The sequence below is a fragment of the Mustela putorius genome, unplaced genomic scaffold, assembly GCF_011764305.1.
Source record: "Mustela putorius furo isolate JIRA1106 unplaced genomic scaffold, ASM1176430v1.1 tig00537248_pilon_pilon_pilon, whole genome shotgun sequence".
Lineage (NCBI taxonomy): Eukaryota > Metazoa > Chordata > Mammalia > Carnivora > Mustelidae > Mustela > Mustela putorius.
The window spans coordinates 608174-627614 of NW_025422387.1; the positions used below are offsets into that span (position 1 = coordinate 608174).

General features: G+C 54.9%; 1 protein-coding gene across 1 annotated transcript in view; it reads right to left on the minus strand.

Moving 5' to 3' along the window:
- The window catches only part of GLT1D1 (glycosyltransferase 1 domain containing 1), an 81790-nt gene that overhangs the window by 17906 nt on the left and 44443 nt on the right, over positions 1–19441 (minus strand). The window contains 4 exon segments of the mRNA XM_004778213.3: positions 2401–2521; positions 3635–3678; positions 14486–14535; positions 15098–15193. Coding sequence (XP_004778270.2) covers positions 2401–2521; positions 3635–3678; positions 14486–14535; positions 15098–15193 — 311 coding nt within the window.

Genomic DNA, 19441 nt, shown 5'->3' on the forward strand with positions numbered 1-19441 from the left:
AGTTAGAATGCTTCTCAACACGGATGCCCAGGCATCTGGGAAGCAATGCCTGGATGCAAGAGACCATCTTGTGCCTTGAAAAACTCCTCACTTCCCTGCAGTCCCTCCCGACCACCCCGAACTAAACGCCAGGGACACCATTTTCATGTGACGCCTCAGTTTCTTAAGTGGGAAGGGCACAGCACGGCCACACAGCCGACACTTTGGTGAAATAGCCACAGCCAAAAGGGCGCAGAGTCACAGTTGTCCTCGGAGAGCCCCTCAGGGAGCCTGCAATCATTGGGGTCTCGGTCCAGAAGCCAAGAGCCCCAAACCGCCTTGTTTCTTGGTCTTCCCTCCCCGGGGCAGCGGAAATGGACCGGGAGGGTAGCCTGCGCATGCGCCTGTTCTGGGGCGGGGAGGAGAACCCAAGTCGGAGGACTGTGGTAGGAACAAACGTTTCTGTACTATTTCGTTTCACTGTGTGGGGTAGTCAAGTCCGTAATAAGCCCAAACTTGAAACCACACATTCGCTGTAGGAATGTTTGCCCTATGGCTCACGCTTCCAGCTCAAGCTTGATTTCTGGAGTCTCTCCGTGAGAGATGTATTTTAGCAAATGAGATTTTTATATGCTTCCATAGGAAAACAAAGCTAATTCTGGGAGGTCGAAAGATCCCTTCCTTCCAAAGCAATGCGCATTCATTCTGTGATTAACCACTTCGGTCATCTGAATGGGTCCTAATGACAGGCACGAGGACCGCTCCCCTAAAATCAGCTTCATTCAGAACCCTCAACCCAAAGGTTATTTTGGAGTTTTCAAAAGGAGCACAACGTCAACATTTAAGACAGATTTGCCAACAGCTGCCTTGCCTTTGAAGGAAATGAGATCCGACAGCAAGTCACCGGCCGTGACAGCACCACGTGCCAGTGATGAAGTCATCCCTGAATTCTGCTTCGCCAGGACTTCGGACCTTGGGCCAGAAAACCCGTACTGCCAGACAAGGGAGCAGTTCAGCCCAGTCCAGGCCGGGGCGGGAGAACGTGCCTTTCTGGAGCTGCAGCAGAGAGCGAAGGGCGCGGCTCCGGGGACGGAGGGCGGCTGGACGAGCCGGGGGCCAGCGGGCTGGCTCGGGTCGGGGTCCGCCTCCTCCTGAAGACCAGGGGGTTACGGTCCGCGTGGCGCGCTCCAGCATCGAGGCCGGATGTGGCACTTCTTTCCTGGCCCCGATGCTGCTTTGGGTTTTGTGTTCTGCTTCTTTAAAGGACGCCACGAGGAGACACTAGGCAGGGGGCGTGACTCGGTCCTTCAGCGCAGGGAGGGTTCCTGTTCGGCTGCTTCGGGGAAGTGCCGTGCTGTGCGAACCCTAAACTGTACTTTAGGCAGCAAGTTCAGTGGATTCAGCTCGCGTCTGGAGGGGACAGGTGGGACAGGTGGCCGGAAGGGCGGCAGCGCTCTCGGCAGCCATTTCTCAGCTGGTGAGACAGGACGCGTGGGGCCCGCCCCGAAGGCCTGGAGGCCCAGCGCCAGCGCCGCCTGCCCTGCAGCAGGTCCCCGCGCCAGCACTTACGCACGCCTGCCGCGTGCCGGCACCTGCTGCGGAGCTCCGGGAGCGCGCGCTGGTCTGGACGGGGACACAGAGGCCGCCCTGTGCTGGGCTCACTCTCGAAAGGGAGGCCAGCCCGCGAGGATGCGGCAACAAAACGAGAGAAAGGAAAAAGTCCTTTCCGGAGCCGGATGCTAGATGAGGGGATCAGCTCTCCCCTCACGCCCCTGCCCACCCCTCCCCGTGCACCTGTCACCCCTGCTCCGTGGTGCTCCCCCACCCCCCACATGCGCGAGTCCCACCCTTGTCGTCCCCGGCAGTCCGGGATGACAGAGCCCACGGGAAAGGAGAAGAAGAAAAGCCCGAACGGGGCTTCCTGCCCAAACACACGGTCACCCCGCTTCCTGGGCCCTCTTACAACGGCTGCGCCCTCCGATCAAGGACACTTGCAGGTCAGAGAGGTGACCTTGTTTTATTTTGTAGGTGGCCAGGACAAATGGCAAAGAGAAACGAAATATGTATCTATTTTTTAACTACTTTTGAGGGGCGCCTGGGTGGCTCAGTGGGTTAAAGCCTCTGCCTTCGAGCTCAGGTCATGATCCCAGGGTCCTGGGACCGAGCCCCGCATCGGGCTCTCTGCTCGGTGGGGAGCCTGCTTCCCCCCCACCCCCGGCCTGCCTCTCTGCCTGCTTGTGATCTCTCTCTGTTAAGTAAAACAAACAAACAAACAGAAACTACTTTTGAGGTTCCCAAGAAAGCGGTTTTCCACGGCTCTGAGTGGCGCAGACCTTGATGGACAAGGACACCCCCGCAAATGAGACCGGGAGGGGCTGCCGCTTCCCGGCTCCATGTTGGGGGCTCGCGCTGGGGCCTCACCTCCAGGATGGCAGCGGACATGCCCTCAGACACGGAGCTGTTCACCACCGCAAAGCAGTTCTTCAGGGCCGCGTGCAGGTCCTCCTGGGGCATCTCTCCAAGCAGCCGCACCCCGGCCGTCCTGAAACAGCAGCAGGGGACAGCTTTCTGCCTCTGCGAGTCCGGCGGGGAGGGGGCCGGGGGAGGACAGCCAGTCTCCGGACGGAGAAGTCAGCCTTAGGACCGCGCAGTAGGGCGGGGGTCTCCGTCCTTCCCCACCCCGATGAGCCGCCCTTGCTGTGACTCATGCCCCCAGGTACCGTGGGTCAAACGTAGGTTCTGGCCACTTTTTCTAGTAACACAGTCTTGTTTCAAATGTTTGGAATGTTTGGACAGTAGCAGACATACAAGAAACAGAAACGAAGTGCTACAATGGAGACTACAACAAGCGCCCTGGTGCCCACCGCCCAGAGGTTTTGTCTTGGGTTTTTTATCCAGCAACACTGATGCGTCTGTGCAACACCCTCTCCACACTCACATTAACTGTGTGTGATTTTATCTGCAGGCGAGTGATTAAGACGCCTGCGTATCTGTGCAGAGAGATCAGGACTTCCCAGTCCCCTGTGCTGACCGTGGCCGGTGACACGGAGGGGCCGTCCTGGGGGGCCGTGGGGAAACCATCTAAAGGGGCCGACCCAAACGGTCCCTACCCTTTCCTGTACCCCCACTAAACACTGGGAGGCACTAGAGGGGCCTTGGGGCCACCAGTCACCCTCGGGATATGGTCCGGGGCCAGCCACATCTGGTGGTTTCTTATGTGAGGCAGTAGCCGCCGCGTGTTCAAGCCCATGTCTGGACCGTCTGGAACGGGCTGGCAAACGCACCCTCGGAACCCTCGGTTCCACCAAGTGCTTGATACTTTAGGTCTTTTAGTTTTTGCCAGAGTGATCAGTGGAAACTAGAACTTCAAATTAGAACTAGAAATTAGAACTTCAAAGCATTTCCCTGCGCGAGTGAGTGCGGGCATCTCCACCCCCGAGGGGGCTGCTCAGGCTCCCAGCCCGGCATCCTTCCTGTCAGGCAGGGGGGGGGGGTGGAGCAGGAGCGCCCGGACCCCCCGGGGCCATGGGGAGGTGACACGGGGCGGCCGGAACAGAGCCTGGGCGCGGTGAGTGTGGCGCAGGCACAGGAGCGGGGTGAGGGACCGGCCGCCGGGCTCCTCTCCCGCAGGATGCTGCTCGCCTCCTCCGCTTACCTCTTTACTCTGGCCTTCACTTCTCTCGTGAACACTGGGTCGACCTGAAAAGAGACAGAGATTGTAGGAAAAGCCTTTTGTGAGCCCGGGTCTCACGAGAACGGCCTATGATGGCTGCAGAGCCAGACTCAACTCAGGGAGGAAAAACCCAGCGCGACAGGCACTAACGCTCAGGCTGCACGACTACATGATGGGCGGGGGGGGGGACCCTGGGAAGGGGCGCGGAGAAAAGCGCTTGCCCTCCTGTCTGCTGTCAGGGGCGCCTTGGACCAGAGCCTGCAGCAGCCCCTGGGACAGTGCCCCGCCCCCCGCAAGGTCAAGGTCTGGAAGCAGAAGGCAGGCCCAGCCCCAGGGCAGTCTGCGAGCCACACACAGGGCACTCCGCGGAAGGGAAGGAAGGGCCGCGTCATTCACTGCAGTGGCAGATTCTGTCATAAAACCTTTGAGGCAGAAGGAGTTGGAATCCTTCGCATATCCAAGACAAAAGATCTGACAAATTAACATTCTGTGTTTCGTAGGGAACCTTCCCAGAAGCATAGCTTTAAAGCCAAGGGCACGTCCATCGAGCTGATGGCGGACAGACACCTTCCCTTCCACACGAGGGAACATAATCTGTCACGAGAAGGAACAAAACGCTGACACGTCCCCAGCACGATGACCCCAGAGAACACGGCGTTCCGTGCGAGTGGCCGGTCACTGAAGACCACATGCGAGGTGAGTCCGAGCCACACAACACCCAGAATGAGCAAATCCCAAGAGAAGGGAGACAGAGCAGTGGCTGCCAGGGACTGAGGGTGCGGACGCCGGGGAGGGGCTCTGACAGGTCTGGGGTTTCTCCTGGGGGGATGCAAGTGTACCCGAGTTAGAGTGACGTTTGCAAAACCGCGTGAACATACTAAAACCCACTGGGTTACAGACCTTAACGTGATCTTGAGGGCACATGAATTATATCTCGTAAAAAAGGAAAAGAAAAAGCCAAGTAAAACTTGAGTTAGTCACAACCTAACATCCTGGAGCCTGGATCTCCTGTCTCGCCCCTGGAAGCGGTGTCCTTCGGCACAGGGCCCGCGCACGTCCCTGGGGCCCTGCCGGCTGACGTGGTGAACTAACGCGGAGGCTGAAGGCAGCGTGTCGGGGGCTCTGGGACACCGGGGATTCCTGCCCCTTGCAGCGAGGCTCGGGGTTTGAAGCGACCCATCCGTAGACCCGTGAGGGCCAGGACAGGCGGCGTGGGCCGTGTGGGGCTCACGCACTCCGGTCCCCCCGTCTGCTCATGAGCTCCCGGCCGCGCCTGCATCGGCGACCTCTCTGGGCTTCAGTTTCCTTGGCTGCAGAGTGGCAGTTGTCACAGGGCCTCAGGAGGGTGGGGAGGCTTGAATGGGTCCCAGTGGTTCAGTGCCTGGGACTGTCCGAGGCGCCGCGGCGACGGCTTGGGGGCGCCTCCAGGAGAAGTGCGATATCCTGTGGAAGGTGTGTGAGAGCTGCAGACCTCGGCCCCCGCGCCGCACCCGCACACCCTCCCGGAGACGCGGCCTCGCGCCTGCACGCCTGCACGCCCGGCACTGAGCGGGGAGAGCAAGACGCCCCCGGCGCCCGGCAGCCGTCGCGGTGTTCGCACAGGGACGCCCACACTTGTGACCCTCAGAAGCCAGACTGAAGGACGGCTGGAGCACGTGGCCTCTTCTCCGGTGGCCTTACTCTCGGGGGTACCCGGAGGATGTGAGGGGACACTGTCCCACTGTCCCAGCGCTCCCACGAGCCCAGCCGGGGTGGAGCCCAGCGTACGTTCGCATCTGACTGGCCCCGGTGCAGACTCAGCCAGCGGACCTCGGCTTTGCCCTTGGCCTTCTGTGCAGCGTGCTGGCAACCATGAAATATTTTTAAATACTTTAAAGATAACACTCTAAAATAACAACTTGTTAAATAACTTTTAAATATAACTTTAAAAATACCACTTTTAAAATAATTTTTAAAACAACAACTATTCTTAAGTTGATGCCCTGTGTCGACAGATCTTGAGCACTTCCTCAAAGACACAGACAGAGGAGGGCAGGAACACATTTTACTAACACAGTGTCTGCCGGCCTGTCCCGTCCTCCTGACAAGCTAGCAGGGGGCGCAGATTCCACTTCTGTTCTCATTCACGCTCTAGCGGTAGGTTTTAGAGTTTCAGAACAAGTCGGTTTGATGAATATGACAACGTCCGTCTACTTTATCGTGCCAACTGAAAAAACGCTGTGCCTTCCAGAAACTTCATTTCCGTCTCTTTTGGCAAGGGAACAGCGTGCGTATGTTGGACCCCAAATCCTTCAGACCGCTGGCACCGACTGGAATATATCCCAGAAGCCAGCGCAGCCAGTCTGGAAGCGCAGGGAACACTGAAACTATCCCCAGGAAGGTGTTTCTAGGGTTTAATGTATTTCAAGAGCAAGGTGACAGGACGGCCAGAAGACAGATGCACCCACATGCGGGACCACTTACGAGGGAGAAGAGCCTGCACGTGGCTGGGATCCCGTGTGAGCTACAGATGGGCGAACGCCGTTTAGCTGCCATCCATAAGTGATCTGCTCGTGCTAAGAAAATCCCCATGCTTGCACGATCCAGAAAGCCTTCACAGGTTTGTGTATGATTGTTACAAACTTCAGTTGCTTAAGTTTCTTGCCAAAGCCTTTTGACCTGCACAAGTGCTTTACACGTCTCTACTTCTATGTTAAACATCTGCACACAAATCAAAGTAGAAATGCTTCCAAGACCTGACTTCTGCCCCTGGATTTCCATTCACAGTCATGTATCTGGGCACCTGCTGACCCCACGGGGGGAAGTTACAGGACCACCAGTAACAAGAAGAGAACCTTTTGTGGGTTTTTTTTGTTTTTAAGATTTTATTTGTTCATTTGGGAGTGGGGCAAGAGAGAGCATGCGCACGAGGGAGGGGCACGGGCAGAGGGAGAAGCAGGCTCCCCGCAGAGCAGGAAGCCTGATACGGGCTTGAACCCAGGACCCTGAGACCATGACCTGAGCTAAAAGCAGACGCTTCACCGACTGAGCCCTCCAGGAGCCGTGGTTTTTGCTTTTTTGAGAATGAACTGTTTCCCGTCCAGAGGGTTCTTGAGTACGTTCTCCACGCGTGCAGCCTGCCAACCGTGTCTTTGGCAACATTATCACACACCTGGTGTGGACAGCACATAGATTGGTGTCTTCCAAATAGCCCGATAGGCCTCACTTGCCTCCCGCACAGCACCTACAGCTGAGCCCGAGAGCTCGGATCTGCAGGAAGTCCAGGGCAGTTCCTGCACCAGCCGTCCAAAGGGAGGTCGGAGGACAGCTTCCAGAACGCCCCCGGTGCGGGCCCGAAGGATTTCTTCAGCCACCAGCAGAGGGCGCCCGCTCGCAGGCGGCTTTTGCAGCCAGTGGCCTGGCCAAGTGCCTCTGCGGGAACCCTGCTCTGAGGCCTCTCTGCCTGCCCGCCTTCTCCTGTGGGGGCGCTGGGCCAGCTGGAAGCAGTGCCAGGGTTAGAGATGGACCCCTGGAGCCTGCGACACGCTCCCCACTCCTCGAAAGATCTTCAAAGGAGAAACTCATACTTCTGGATGATTTGGTGTTTATGGCCGTTCGGAGTCCGTGTTTACTTGCCACGGTCTCTGGGCCTAACCTAGGCTGCGTTCTCTGCGTGCATTAACTTACTTCCTGCCAGCGATCCTGATGTGAAAACCCCACCTCACACGAGAGGACTGCGCAGCTCAGAGAGCTCGTGTAGCTTAATGACCATCACACAGCCGGAAGGGTGCCGGGCCCGGAGACGGAATTCTGAAAACCACGCTCTGCTGCTTCTCTGCCGAGTCCTCGGGTTTTATCAACTAGTTCACGGAACAGCACCGTGCATTACGGAATCACTACCTGCGTACCCGTTTATTTTCCCACGATAAGCCTGTCTGTAGCTTTCTCGCTCCCTCCCTGACTGTTGCCACTCTTGCCACGAGCAATGACCCTTCCGTCCCTGGCCGACGCCCCCTCCGTGGGACACGTTCCCTGATCATCCAAACCAGGAGCGACGTCTCCTCCCCCCCTTCCTTCCACCTGCTACAAACGCAGGCCTGCCTAGTCCGCTGCGTGTCCGCTTGCCCCCGTGTGCATGTCCTTCCCTCCAAGGCCAGGCCCCGTGTCTTGCACACAGCGCTCTGCCTGATAACAGCCGCTAAATGCATGGTTTCCACCTGGCCCTTCCCTTCCGTTTTTATTCCTGATTCTTTCTGTTGAAATGATCTTAAACAATGGAATTACATTATAATCCCAATAGCTTATCATGAAAAAGCAGACAGCCCGATGAAAGCCTTCTTTTGGCTTTCTACAGTAATTGTCGAATTCCTACTTTACATATGATCGTTTTCAGTTAGAGATCCCTCATTTTTAGTTTTGTTAGCTTGCTTCTGTCACAATTAACTGCTTAGAAAAAAGCAATTCATCGAGGAAAACTTTAGGAGTCTGCTGAAATACTAGCACGTTAACTGAAATTCAGCTGAAGGTCTAACCACTTGCGAGCTGGAAGCTGACACTGCATTACACTTGCTGGGATTTACCTTCCACATCGGTTCATTTTCAAATCTCCCAGTGAAGCCAAGTGGAACAAAATACAAGATACAGGGAAAAAAGGTGGATTTTTTTATGTAATGAAAGCACCTTATGAAATTTTAAAAAGCAAAAGCATTGTAAGGAGCAAAGAAGATTCTCATTTCCTCTCTCTAAGCTTATTTATTTCTGAGCTGAAGATATTGTTTCGATTCCCAGGCTTAAGGAATCATCTTTGATAGAAGACGCTACCGTGGGAAGTCATTAAGCTGTCACGCTCAGACCGAGTGCATATACCACGCTCCTTATCAAGGAGCGCCAGCAGATGTGGCCACTCGAGACCCTCCTGGAAGCAGAAGCCACACGCTTTGCTAAAATGGTTGAACGGAGAGATCAAAGCAGCTTTAATAGGAAACCAAAGCCAGACTGAGACTGTCCCGCAGCTAACCCGGGATCCCAGCGTGTCCGGGCCCCAAGGAGACATTCGCACGTGCAGCACTTCCCACGTACGTCATCTGGGACGCTGCCCGTGAGCCAGGTGCTGTTCGAGGCACCGAGCCAGTACTCAGTGCCCGCAAGAAACGGTGAGGCCGGTGGCTCTGTCTTGGTCATGCCTACTTCGCTGATGGGGAAGCTGAGACACAGGCAGGGGACTCCCAGGTCACTCCAGGGTCCGAGCTTGCAACTGCCGTACTACCCGGCGGCACGGAACGACCTGCTGCGGGACACGGATGATGCCACAGGGTCTAAATGAGTGACTAAGGAGATCCCGTATGGGACGGAGATCCCCATTTTAAAATTTTCTTGCTAAGAATGGCCACGGAGATAAACACGTCTGGCATCTAAAAAATGAAACATACACAGCATCTGTGATTTTTTTGAAGCGACCTAAGGACATTCGTGTGACAATTTTATAAACGGGACTAGACCGGATAAACGCTCGGCGGGCAGAGTGACGCCATGCCCTCTGGGCCGGGCGGGGGGTGGGGTGGCAGGAGCCGGTGAACGCCCCACCGCCCCCGGGCCCTCCCTTGCGGACACAGTCCCCATCTGTCCTCTGACTGGACTGTGTGCCTCGTGACCGCAGGTGTCACGTCTGTGCCACGTGCTCCGTATGTCTACAACACAGCGGCTCTCAGTAAGAACTTCTGGAAGGACTGAAGAAAGAAGCCCAGTTTTATAGACGTGAGCATACACGCGTGCACACACACACGCATTTATGACAAGGTGCACAGTGTCCTTGTGAACGAACAGCAGCAGAAATAACGGCGGCCTGGTCTCCTGCAGAGACTCTGCTCAGCCCGGCTGTCGCCCAGCAGCCCACCCAGAGGACGACACAGCAGACACGGGCAGCCGGGCACAGTCTCCCCCACCGGGGGGCCTCCTTTCCGTTTCCCCGAAGGCAAGCACTGAAGTCACCGCAGGGACCCCGTGTTGTGGCTGTGCACCGCCATCAACTGACCGATGGACCTATTCCCCTCCTCCGTCGGCACGTCCGGACCAACAGGGCATCCGCACGAGCCGCGGACGTCCACTTTCCCCTCAGACCCTTCAGCTTCCACCTCTTCTGCCAGAGCCCCTTCCTTTGGTTCCTCCTCACCTCTGCCCGTGGACACAGTTGGTCAAAGTGGAGCCCGGTGCCTAGTCCTCTCCCTACAAAAGGGTCGGCTGTAACCCGAACTGGGTCCCGGACCTGGAACCGAAGGATCCGGAGACTATGCAGGGGGTGGAGCTCATTCCTCCCCAGGGGGCGTCCTGGACGGCACCTCCCGGCTGACCTCCAGCCCCCAGCTACTCTATTGGTGGCTCTTGTCTTCCTGTAAGCTGCATCTGCTGGAGTTGGTGTGACGCCTGCGGCCGAGGGACGCTGGCTGAGCGGTGCTGATTTCCTCACTGGTGTGTCCCATGTGACGGGGCTCCATGCACAGAAAGGACCAGAGGGACCCCTGCCGTGTGCACCGCGACGATTCCCTAATGAGAGACTATTCCAGACGCCTTAGCTTAGCGTCAGTGCAGTTTTGTCCGGGGAAGCCAGCACGTGACCTCTTTGTAATTCGAGGCGAAAGCGTTTATTCAGCCACGGAGCTTCGCAGTTAACAGAGGACGACCCAGAATGAGGAGTGAATCCCCGTCAGACGCCACAAATAACGGCAGTCTCCTACTCGACAGAGTCGCTAAAGCATGGGTTTTGGTGTGTCCCAAGGTTTGAACTCTGACCCACTTTGAAAATCCATTTCCAGATTAATCACCGATGTTGCAAGGATTCAATTTCAAGTGTAAAATTGACCCCCCCACCTCGTTTGGTCTTCAGACATGATGTCAGATTGAATCCTTGGCCATGAAAGCAGACAGGTGTCTGGAGATCCTGGAAGGATGAAGTGGGGGCTGGGCTGGGCGGGCGGTCAGCGAGGGCACAGCTGCCGGTCCCGACTGAGCCAGGCCACCGTCTGGGGAGAGGCGCCCACGGCGGGAGCTGCCTCGCACGCTGGCCTCGGAGAGAATGACGCCTAGTGGGACAGACACCGTCCGGCATGGCCAAGTCGGTGATTTTCACATGTCAGATTAGGAAGCAAATCATGAGATTGATTTTTGGGCAAAAACAAGCTTTTTAAAAATACCATGGAAGAGAACAGCATCATATAGCAAGGGACAGCACAGTCTTCCAGAAAGGACCAGAGTTAAGCATCTGACTCTTGATCTCAGCTTGGGTCTCTATCTCGGTCGTGTTCAGGCGCTGCTGGGCGTGGAGCCCGCGTCAAGAGCAAGGCCCAGAGTGCAGAGCTGCGCGAAGCGAGAGCAGCCCCGTCTAGAGACGCTCGTCCGGTGATGTGTGTGCGCATGTGCACGTAACCTGTGCTGCCTGGGTCTGCCCGCCCCTACCGGCCGAGCGCGTGCATCTCCACTGTCTTCAGAGATGTTCCCCGTTAACTGCGAACTGGCCGTGGCAGAAGCTTCCACACTGTGGCAATAGGTCACTGGGGCTTTCAGAGAACGGCTCCCCGCTCTGCTCCCCACGAGCACCGGTTGCTGGACACTCACCAGCGTACCCCAGGTCACGGTTAGGAAGCAAACAAGTGAGCCTTAGACACCAGCCTGCCCAGGTTCCCGGGGGATCTGAGATGTGCGTCCGGATGCATCACGTCTGTCTTCCGTGGGACGCAAAGAATCAAGAAGAGAACAACTTGTCTGGAGGAGTTTGTGACCCTGTGGATTCGATGCCGCCTTTTAGAAGCTCAAATTATCCTGTTTGCTGAGATGGCACCACGGTTCGGATGGGGCTTTTTGTTTTCCCCTTAGGTCTGAGAGAGACCTCTTATGAGGTTGGGGTATTTCTATGGCCTGTTGTGTCCCCCACACCCCTAATTCATACGCTGAATCTGAACCCCCAAAGATGATGGCGTCAGGAGGTGAGGTCTTTGGGAGGTGAGTGGGTCATGAAGGTGGAGGCTTTAGAAATAAGATCAGTCTTAACCGATGGGATCAGGTCTCCCAAATGACCCCGGAGAGCGTCCCTCGGCCACAAAGAGGCCTCGCCGGCACCTCCCTCTCAGACTTTCAGCCTCCAGGTCAGGAGACCAGGTCTCTGGTGCTGGTCCGCCAGCCCATCCATGGGATCCTGTTGCCCAAACGGACCAGACGTGTATGAATGTGTCAGAGCCGAAGCCTGCACTTCTGTACTCGGGCCAGGAAGGGCGTGACGCCGCGTTACCCGAAGCCGACTGAGGTAGGGGAGAACCGTCTCCCTGGGCAGTGGGGGAGAAGCAGGTGGACCTCAGGAAAGCTCCAGGCGGAGTGTGTCCATGACACAGCACCTGCCAACTCCTGCTTCTGCTGAGGGGCAGACCTGCGGCCGAGAGAGGCACCTCCCGTTTCCCGCGGAGGTTTCGGTTCTCGGTAGTGCAGCGCCTTGTAGAGGACGCGCCTTCGATCGCTGGTGATCGGTGAGCTGAAGGGCCGTGAGTCTCTGGTCATAACCTTTCATGGAGGGTCCTGGACCCCTAACTCAAGTGTGCCCTTTCCTAGCCCCCACCCCCCGTCACTGTTTGGGGTCGTTGCTCCACAAGAGCAGACCAAGGTGGCTGTCCACAAGCTCCTGACCGTCCTGGGGCTCGTCTCAGACCCGCACTTGCCAAGCAAGCCCCGCTCTTTGGCATTGCAGGGCTGTCACTCCGGCGGAGCAGCCCCTGGGAGCTCTGGAATCTTGAGCGCTCCTGGTGATGCGCTGTCCAGCATCGCCACAGACCTGCACTTCCTCCCTTGGCGCCCAACCACGACCCTCTTCCAGAAGCTAAAGACACAGAGAGATGTAACAGCGATGCACGTTGTAGGCCCCGTGTGTGAGCGATAGCAAGTGGTAGAAAGACCGCGTTTCTCTGCGATGTGAGACACAGTGTCACCGTTCATTTGAAATGACAAGATGACAACCGTGTCTCCCGGAAGACCAGCGCTCGAGAAGCCCTCAGGAGGCAGCCACGCCGGGACTGTCCCCTGCTGCTGGCAGGCCGAACGGAGGGACACAGGTGGGTCCGGGGAGGGGACGCCGGGGCCAGGTGGCCCTCCCTGCCGCCCCTCCCCCGGCCACTGCCCCAGCTCCGGTGCCCCCGGGGTCTCCATTTCTGGGGAAGGGGTTGCTGTCACGAGCTCCTGCTTCTGGAGTATTCCTGAGCCCCCAGGCAGGTTTCCGCACATGGAAATGCGGTACAGAGACCCTGGCAGACGGGGTCGTCTGTGGTGGGGCGTGGGCCGGTGCTTCTGTCCAGCAAGGCCACTTGTGGGGTCTCTTGCACCCGGACACGAACACTTGATAACAGCCGTTCCCCGGACTCGGGCCGCTGCGCGCGTTTTTGTAATTTGTCGTATCTGCGTACCATCTGCACGGCTCCTTATTGAATATTTTTCTGAAACTAATGCAATTTATTTTGAAAGAAAGTCTTCCGAGTTGGAAGCCAGCGTCACATGCCATAAATAGACCATCACCATGAAAGCGGAAATAGTGCAAACGAGAAACCACATCGCTAACTTCTGAGTCTGAGGCTCTCTCTCTCCGGTAGTGGGGATTGCAGCATCTAACTCAAACTTTTCCTTCCAGTAACGCTCTTCAGACGGAAGGATGGAAACAACTGAAACATCCTCGTCATAAACAGCTCGGCCGTGAGGGACTCCACATGCAGCGGGGCCCCGGGTCATCTTGTTGTCACCGGAAGGCTGCAGCCGAGCACGTGTGCAGGCGTGTGTGTGTGTGAGTGCGTGGTGCGTCAAACACTCGCACTGAATGTGGGGTGCTTCATTTCTCATGGGCAGAGTCGAGCCCTCGCTATTTTTATTAGGTTACGGGATCTTTTTCCAGGTCAACGTACTGTCTCCAAAAGTCTGGGCATATGGAGACAAGTGCGTGTCCCCCGCCGCATGCCGTGTGTGTCCCCAGGGAGCCGGAGCCCACAGAAGAGCGTGCAGAGCAGGTAAGACGGCGGTGTGCGGGAACCCATTCGTTCATGTTCTCAGGGGCACCCCCATGAATACAGTGGGTGACACACGACGCGGTCACAAGCTCAACTATCCTGGTTTGGCAAACAGGACCAAGGAAATGAGCGATGCCTTCCCCAGGGTGTGCGATCTGCTGCCCTGGCATAGACACCCCACGGGGCACAGTCCCATCGCTCCCCACTGGAAGGACAGAGCCTGCTTCGTTCCCCACAGCACACACTGTAAATCACAGTTCGCTCTCAGGAGACGTCTCTGCCCCGATGCTCTGACTCCTGAGTGCTTGGCCCTGCGTGTGCGACAGAGCTGCACGTGCTTAACCCGCATTGTTGAGGGGAGCAGCGACTCTCCTGGAGGCCCATGCAACGAGACACAGGGTGTCCCAGGCCTTCTGCTGGCCTCTGCTCTCCCGCGCTCATGGATAGTTACTTCCCACACCGCTTGGGTCCTAAATGCAAGCCGGCCAGCTCACCCTGTGCTCGGCGAAGGGACGGCTCTGTGTGGTTTGCTGCTGTGCAGCGTAGAGGAGTTTCAGGTACGGGGGCCACGTACCCCGGGCGCCCCACGCACCAACTCGGACTGCCGCATCCCCGTGGAAACCTCCCGCTGTAGCAGTCGGTGAGCTGCGAGGGATTACAAAACCTCCTCACCCTTACACGTGGTTGTCATTCATGAAAAGGCAGACGTTAATTACTTTAACAGGAGGTAAATAACGTAGTCAAAGAGAAACGTCAACTAATTTTAGAAAACACATAGGAAGTTCAGAGACGGAGAGGGAGCAGAGTGCGCGGAGCGCGGACTCACTGCGGGACCTGCGATCACCATGTAGACGTTAGGCTCTTCACGATGCCATTCTTAGGAAGAAAGAGAAAAAAATTTCAGTGGTTTTATGCCATAGATGGAAACGTAATTAAGTTTAGTTAATTATATGATAATATACATTATTTCTTATCACTGTTCATTCAACAGTCGAATTCTATGTATTTGAAATGTAAACACTGAACATTGTATTATTCTAAGTAAAATGCTTTTTCTAGAATGTTGTGCATTATCTGGATCTCACCCCTATTGGAACAACCAGGAGGAAACACTCCACAAGCCAGTGTGGACTTAGGGGTGATTCAATCAATGCAGCAAATCTCCAAACGTGTCCTACAAACTGCCATGTGTGAAACATTTCCAGGTAAGATTACCTTATTCTTACAATTATTCACTGTTTTTGTGATTTCCTCAGAAGCCGAGGGCACAGGAGAGTAGAAATGGACACCACCCAGTGCTCTTATTTTTCTGGTTGTTTCCAGAGTACCCACCTAGAGCGGTTCTGCTCATGTGGAAAGACGGAGACGGGAAGACTGAAAATCCTACAGACAGGTAGGCCGAGACCAGACCCCAAACAATTCTGTCAACGAAACGTACCTGAGAACACATCCACCAAGTAAAGAGGGTCCTTAACTTGTCTAAGGCCACACACCAGGAGAAAGATGTATAAGTTATCAGCACTTTGGTTAATCCCTGCAAGGGAAGAGTTCAGGTGTTCTTAGTGGGGAGAAGGCACTGGACACCACGGGAGCAAAGACCCGAGGCGCCGCTCCGAAGCCGCAGGGCTCCCACCTCCGCACCTGCCCCCCCACACCTCCGCCCCCGCCCCCCATAACCTTCACACAGTTCCCTGCACGAATGATCTGCCCCTCCCGGTGGGAAAACCTGAGCTGAGTTCAGCCCAGGAAACGGGCTGTGCAGCGAGAAAAGAGCAGTTCTTACGAAGTGTGAGCCACAGGCCCTGGAAAGCATTTGGCTAGAATTTCAGTTCGACGAGCATTTCCTTCATGCAAGTGAGGGGGCTTCATGCGGGGACGTGACCCTGAGTCCGCGTGTTCACTGAGCAGCGCACACTAACATGGACATGCCCATGGGTGCGTGGACTGCAGGCTTTGGGTCGCATGGTGGCTCCTCTCCCCGAGAGCTGGACTGGCTTCGTGACCCCTCAGCTCCGGGCCGGCCTGGGGATTAGTGATGGCCCACAGAGCCCGGGGGGAGGCCAGCGAGTGACTTCCAGGTCGCGGCCTTGGGAAGCCCCGTGTCACTGTCTCTCACCCCACAGAGCACTGCCACCTCCCAGCCAGGCCGGCTGCCTCCTTGGGGACGAGGATCTGCGGGGAGAGGGCCGGCCGACCCCGCCGGAGCTGCAGGCCTTGGCCCACCGCAGAGGGAGCGTGGGCCCAGCAGCAGACAGGTGCGGGGCAGGATCCGCCCCGGAGCCCGGGCCCAGCCGCCAGCCCCAAGGCCACGGGAAACCGTGGCTCTTTAAGCCCCTCTGTGTTGAGGTGGTTTGAAGTACAGCAACAGGCAAGTGATCCGACAGAAATGATCCGTGCGGTTAACACACGCCGACCTAAAACATCATTCCAGATGCATGCGCCTGCGCCCCAGATCGGGCCGGTGAGAGGATTCGGTGCCCGCGTGTATCTCGCCGCTCCCCGGTGCACGCACTTCCCGTGTCTCAGTGCCACTGTGAGCCGTGCATGGCTGCGTCGTCAGAGCGACGGGGACATGGCTGTGCCACCTCCACGTGACCACACACGCTGTGTACTGACTGTGACATGCGGTAAGGCTGGGTGTCCCCACGGTCTGAAGTAACCGCTGACAATGTCATCGAGGTGCGGGGGGTTGTGGAGGATCTCCCCCACTGTGCTGCGCACCCCGGAACTCACCCTAGGAGGACAAGATGTACTGTGTGACCGAAAGTCCCAGCTGGAAGCTATGTGCAGAATTTGGATCCCCGATCAGAGGACTTTGAGGCCAGGTGACAAGCTATTCCCCTTAATGAATGATAACTTGAGGAATTCCTTTAAGGGACTGGAAGGTCCAGTGCGAGACACAGATAAATTCCTCCTTCCGAGGCAGGAACCGTCAGTGAAGCTGAAGCCAGACAGTGAATGTCCAGTGATGACAAAAATCACAAGCATCGTCATGAAAATCAGTTATTGGTGACATTGGAAAGTTAACAGAGGGACAAGGAGAAAGCCAGGGGATGTGCTGTTAACTATATGGGGAAGCCTTAGCCCAGGGCCCGGGGCACGTGGGCGTGCACACACGCACATGCACACGTGTGCACATTGTTTTTATATTTAGAACAACTCCTGAAGGGCTGTGTGTCCAGATGTGAGCCCCTGGGTGGGACACAGCATCACAGACCCCGTCATCACAATGTACCTGGAATATATGTGCAAATACATAAGAAGACAAGAAGGAAAGGTAGAAAGAGACACATGAATGTACCAAAAAGGGGGAGAAGTAATGAAAAAAAAAGTACAGCAGCAAAGCAAACACAGAGATGACCCAGGGACGGGAGCCGAAGCCAGCCTGGTCTGAAAACCCGTCTGTTGTCTTGGCAGAAAGACTCCGCTGGCGTCTCTCCGTGTGCCACACGACAGGCATGATGTCGGAAACGAGTCTGTCCCTTTATTTCACTGTGACGCGGGGACTGGTTTCTGCTCTGGGGACGCCGGGAAAAGTGTGCCTCCGCCCACCCCTACCCAGGACCCCGAGGAAGCCAGCCTGGAGAGAGTGACCCACCAAGGACAGCGTTCTGTGACTCGCAGTGAGCTGGACATGAGGTACGGAAGCCTCGTCCGCATGACAGATGTGTCTGCATCCACACACAGCCCCCGGGTTAGCCATGTTACACACGAGGAACTCTCATGTTTTCTCTCCCATTTCAGTTTTTTAAAGTGCTGGTTCCTGGGGCACCTGGTGGCTCGATCAGGTGAGCATCTGACTCTTGATCTCGGCTCAGGTTCTGATCTCAGGTTGTGAGTTCAAGCCCTGTGTTGGGCCCGACACTGGGTGTGGAGTCTCCTTAAAAATTATTTATTTTTTAACTTATTAACAAATAATGTCTTATTTGTTTCAGGGGTGCAGGTCTGTGAATTGTCAGTGTTACCCACCTCACAGCACTCACCGTAGCACATGCCCTCCCAACGTCCATCACCAGCCACCCTCTCCTTCCCCCCACCCCCCAGCAGCCCTCAGTTTGTTTTGTGAGATTCAGAGTCTCTTATGGTTTGTCTCCCTCCCGATCCCATCTTGTTTCATTTTTTCCTCCCCTACCCCCCAAGTCCCCCATGTTGCCTCTCAACTTTCTCATATCAGGGAGATCGTATGATAATTGTTTTTCTCTGACTTTGCTCAGCACAATACCCTCTAGTTCCATCCACGTTGTTGCAAATGGCAAAGTTTCATTTCTTTGATGGCTGTGTAGTGTTCCATTGTCTGTATGAACCCCATCTTTATCCATGCATCTGTTGATGGACATCCAGGTTCTTTCCATAGTTTGGCTATTGTGGACATTGCTGCTATAAACATTCGGGTGCACATGCCCCTTCGGTTCACTACATTTGTATCTTTAGGGTAAATACCCAGCAGTGTGATTGCTGGGTCATAGGGCAGTTCTATTTTCAACATTTTGAGGAACCTCCATACTATTTTCCAGAGTGGTTGCACCAGCTTGCATTCCCACAATGCAGGAATCTGGATGGATTCCTGTCTCAAATTTAGGTCTTTCATCCATTTGAGTCTGTTTTTGTATGTGATGTAAGCAAATGGTCCAGTTTCATTCTTCTGCATGTGGCTGTCCAATTTTCCTAACACCACTGGTTGAAGAGACTGTCCCTTTTCCACTGGACATTCTTTCCTGCTTTGTTGAAGATTAGTTGACCTGAGTTGAGAGTCCATTTCTGGGCTCTCTGTTCTGTTCCATGGATCTATGTCTCTGTTTTTGTGCCAGTACCATGCTGTCTTGATGATGACAGCTTTGTAATAGAGCTTGAAGTCTGGAATTGTGATGCTGCCAACTTTGCTTTTCTTTTCCAACATTCCTCTGGCTATTCAGGGAATCTTCTGGTTCCATATAAATTTCAGGACTATTTGTTCCATTTCTTTGAAAAAATTTGATGGTATTTTGATAGGGTTGCACTAAATGTGTAGAGTGCTTTAGATAACATAGACATTTTCACAATATTTGTTCTTCTAATCCATGAGCATGGAAAGTTTTCCCATTTCTTCATGTCTGCCTCAATGTCTTTCACGAGTACTTCATAGTTTTCTGAGTACAGGTTCTTTGCCTCTTTAGTTAGCTTTATTCCGAAGTATCTTATAGTTTTGGGTGCAATTGTAGATGGGACTGACTCCCTAATTTTTTTTCAGTCTTGCTGTTGGTGTATAGCAATGCAGCTGATTTCTGTGCATTGATTTTATATCCTGACACTTTACTGAATTCCTGTATGAGATCTAGGAGTTTTGGAATGGAGTCTTTTGGGTTTTCCACATAATGTATCATATCACCTGCGAAGAGTGATAGTTTGACTTCTTTGCCGATTTGGATGCCTTTAATTTCTTTTTGTTGTCTTGATTGCCGAGGCTGGGACTCTAGTACTATGTTGAATAGCAGTGGTGACAGTGGACAGCCCTGCCGTGTTCCTGACCTTAGGGGAAAACTCTCAGTTTTTCCCCATTGAGGATGATATTCGCTGTGGAGTTTTCATAAATGGCTTTGATGATATTGAGGTATGTACCCTCTATCCCTACACTGTGAAAAGTTTTAATCAGGAAAGGATGCTGTACTTTTTCAAATGCTTTTTCAGCATCTATTTAGAGTATCATATGGTTCTTGTTCGTTCTTTTATTAATGTATCACATTGATTGATTTGTGGTTGTCAAACCACCCTTGCAGCCCAGGAACAAATTCAGTTTGGTCGTGGT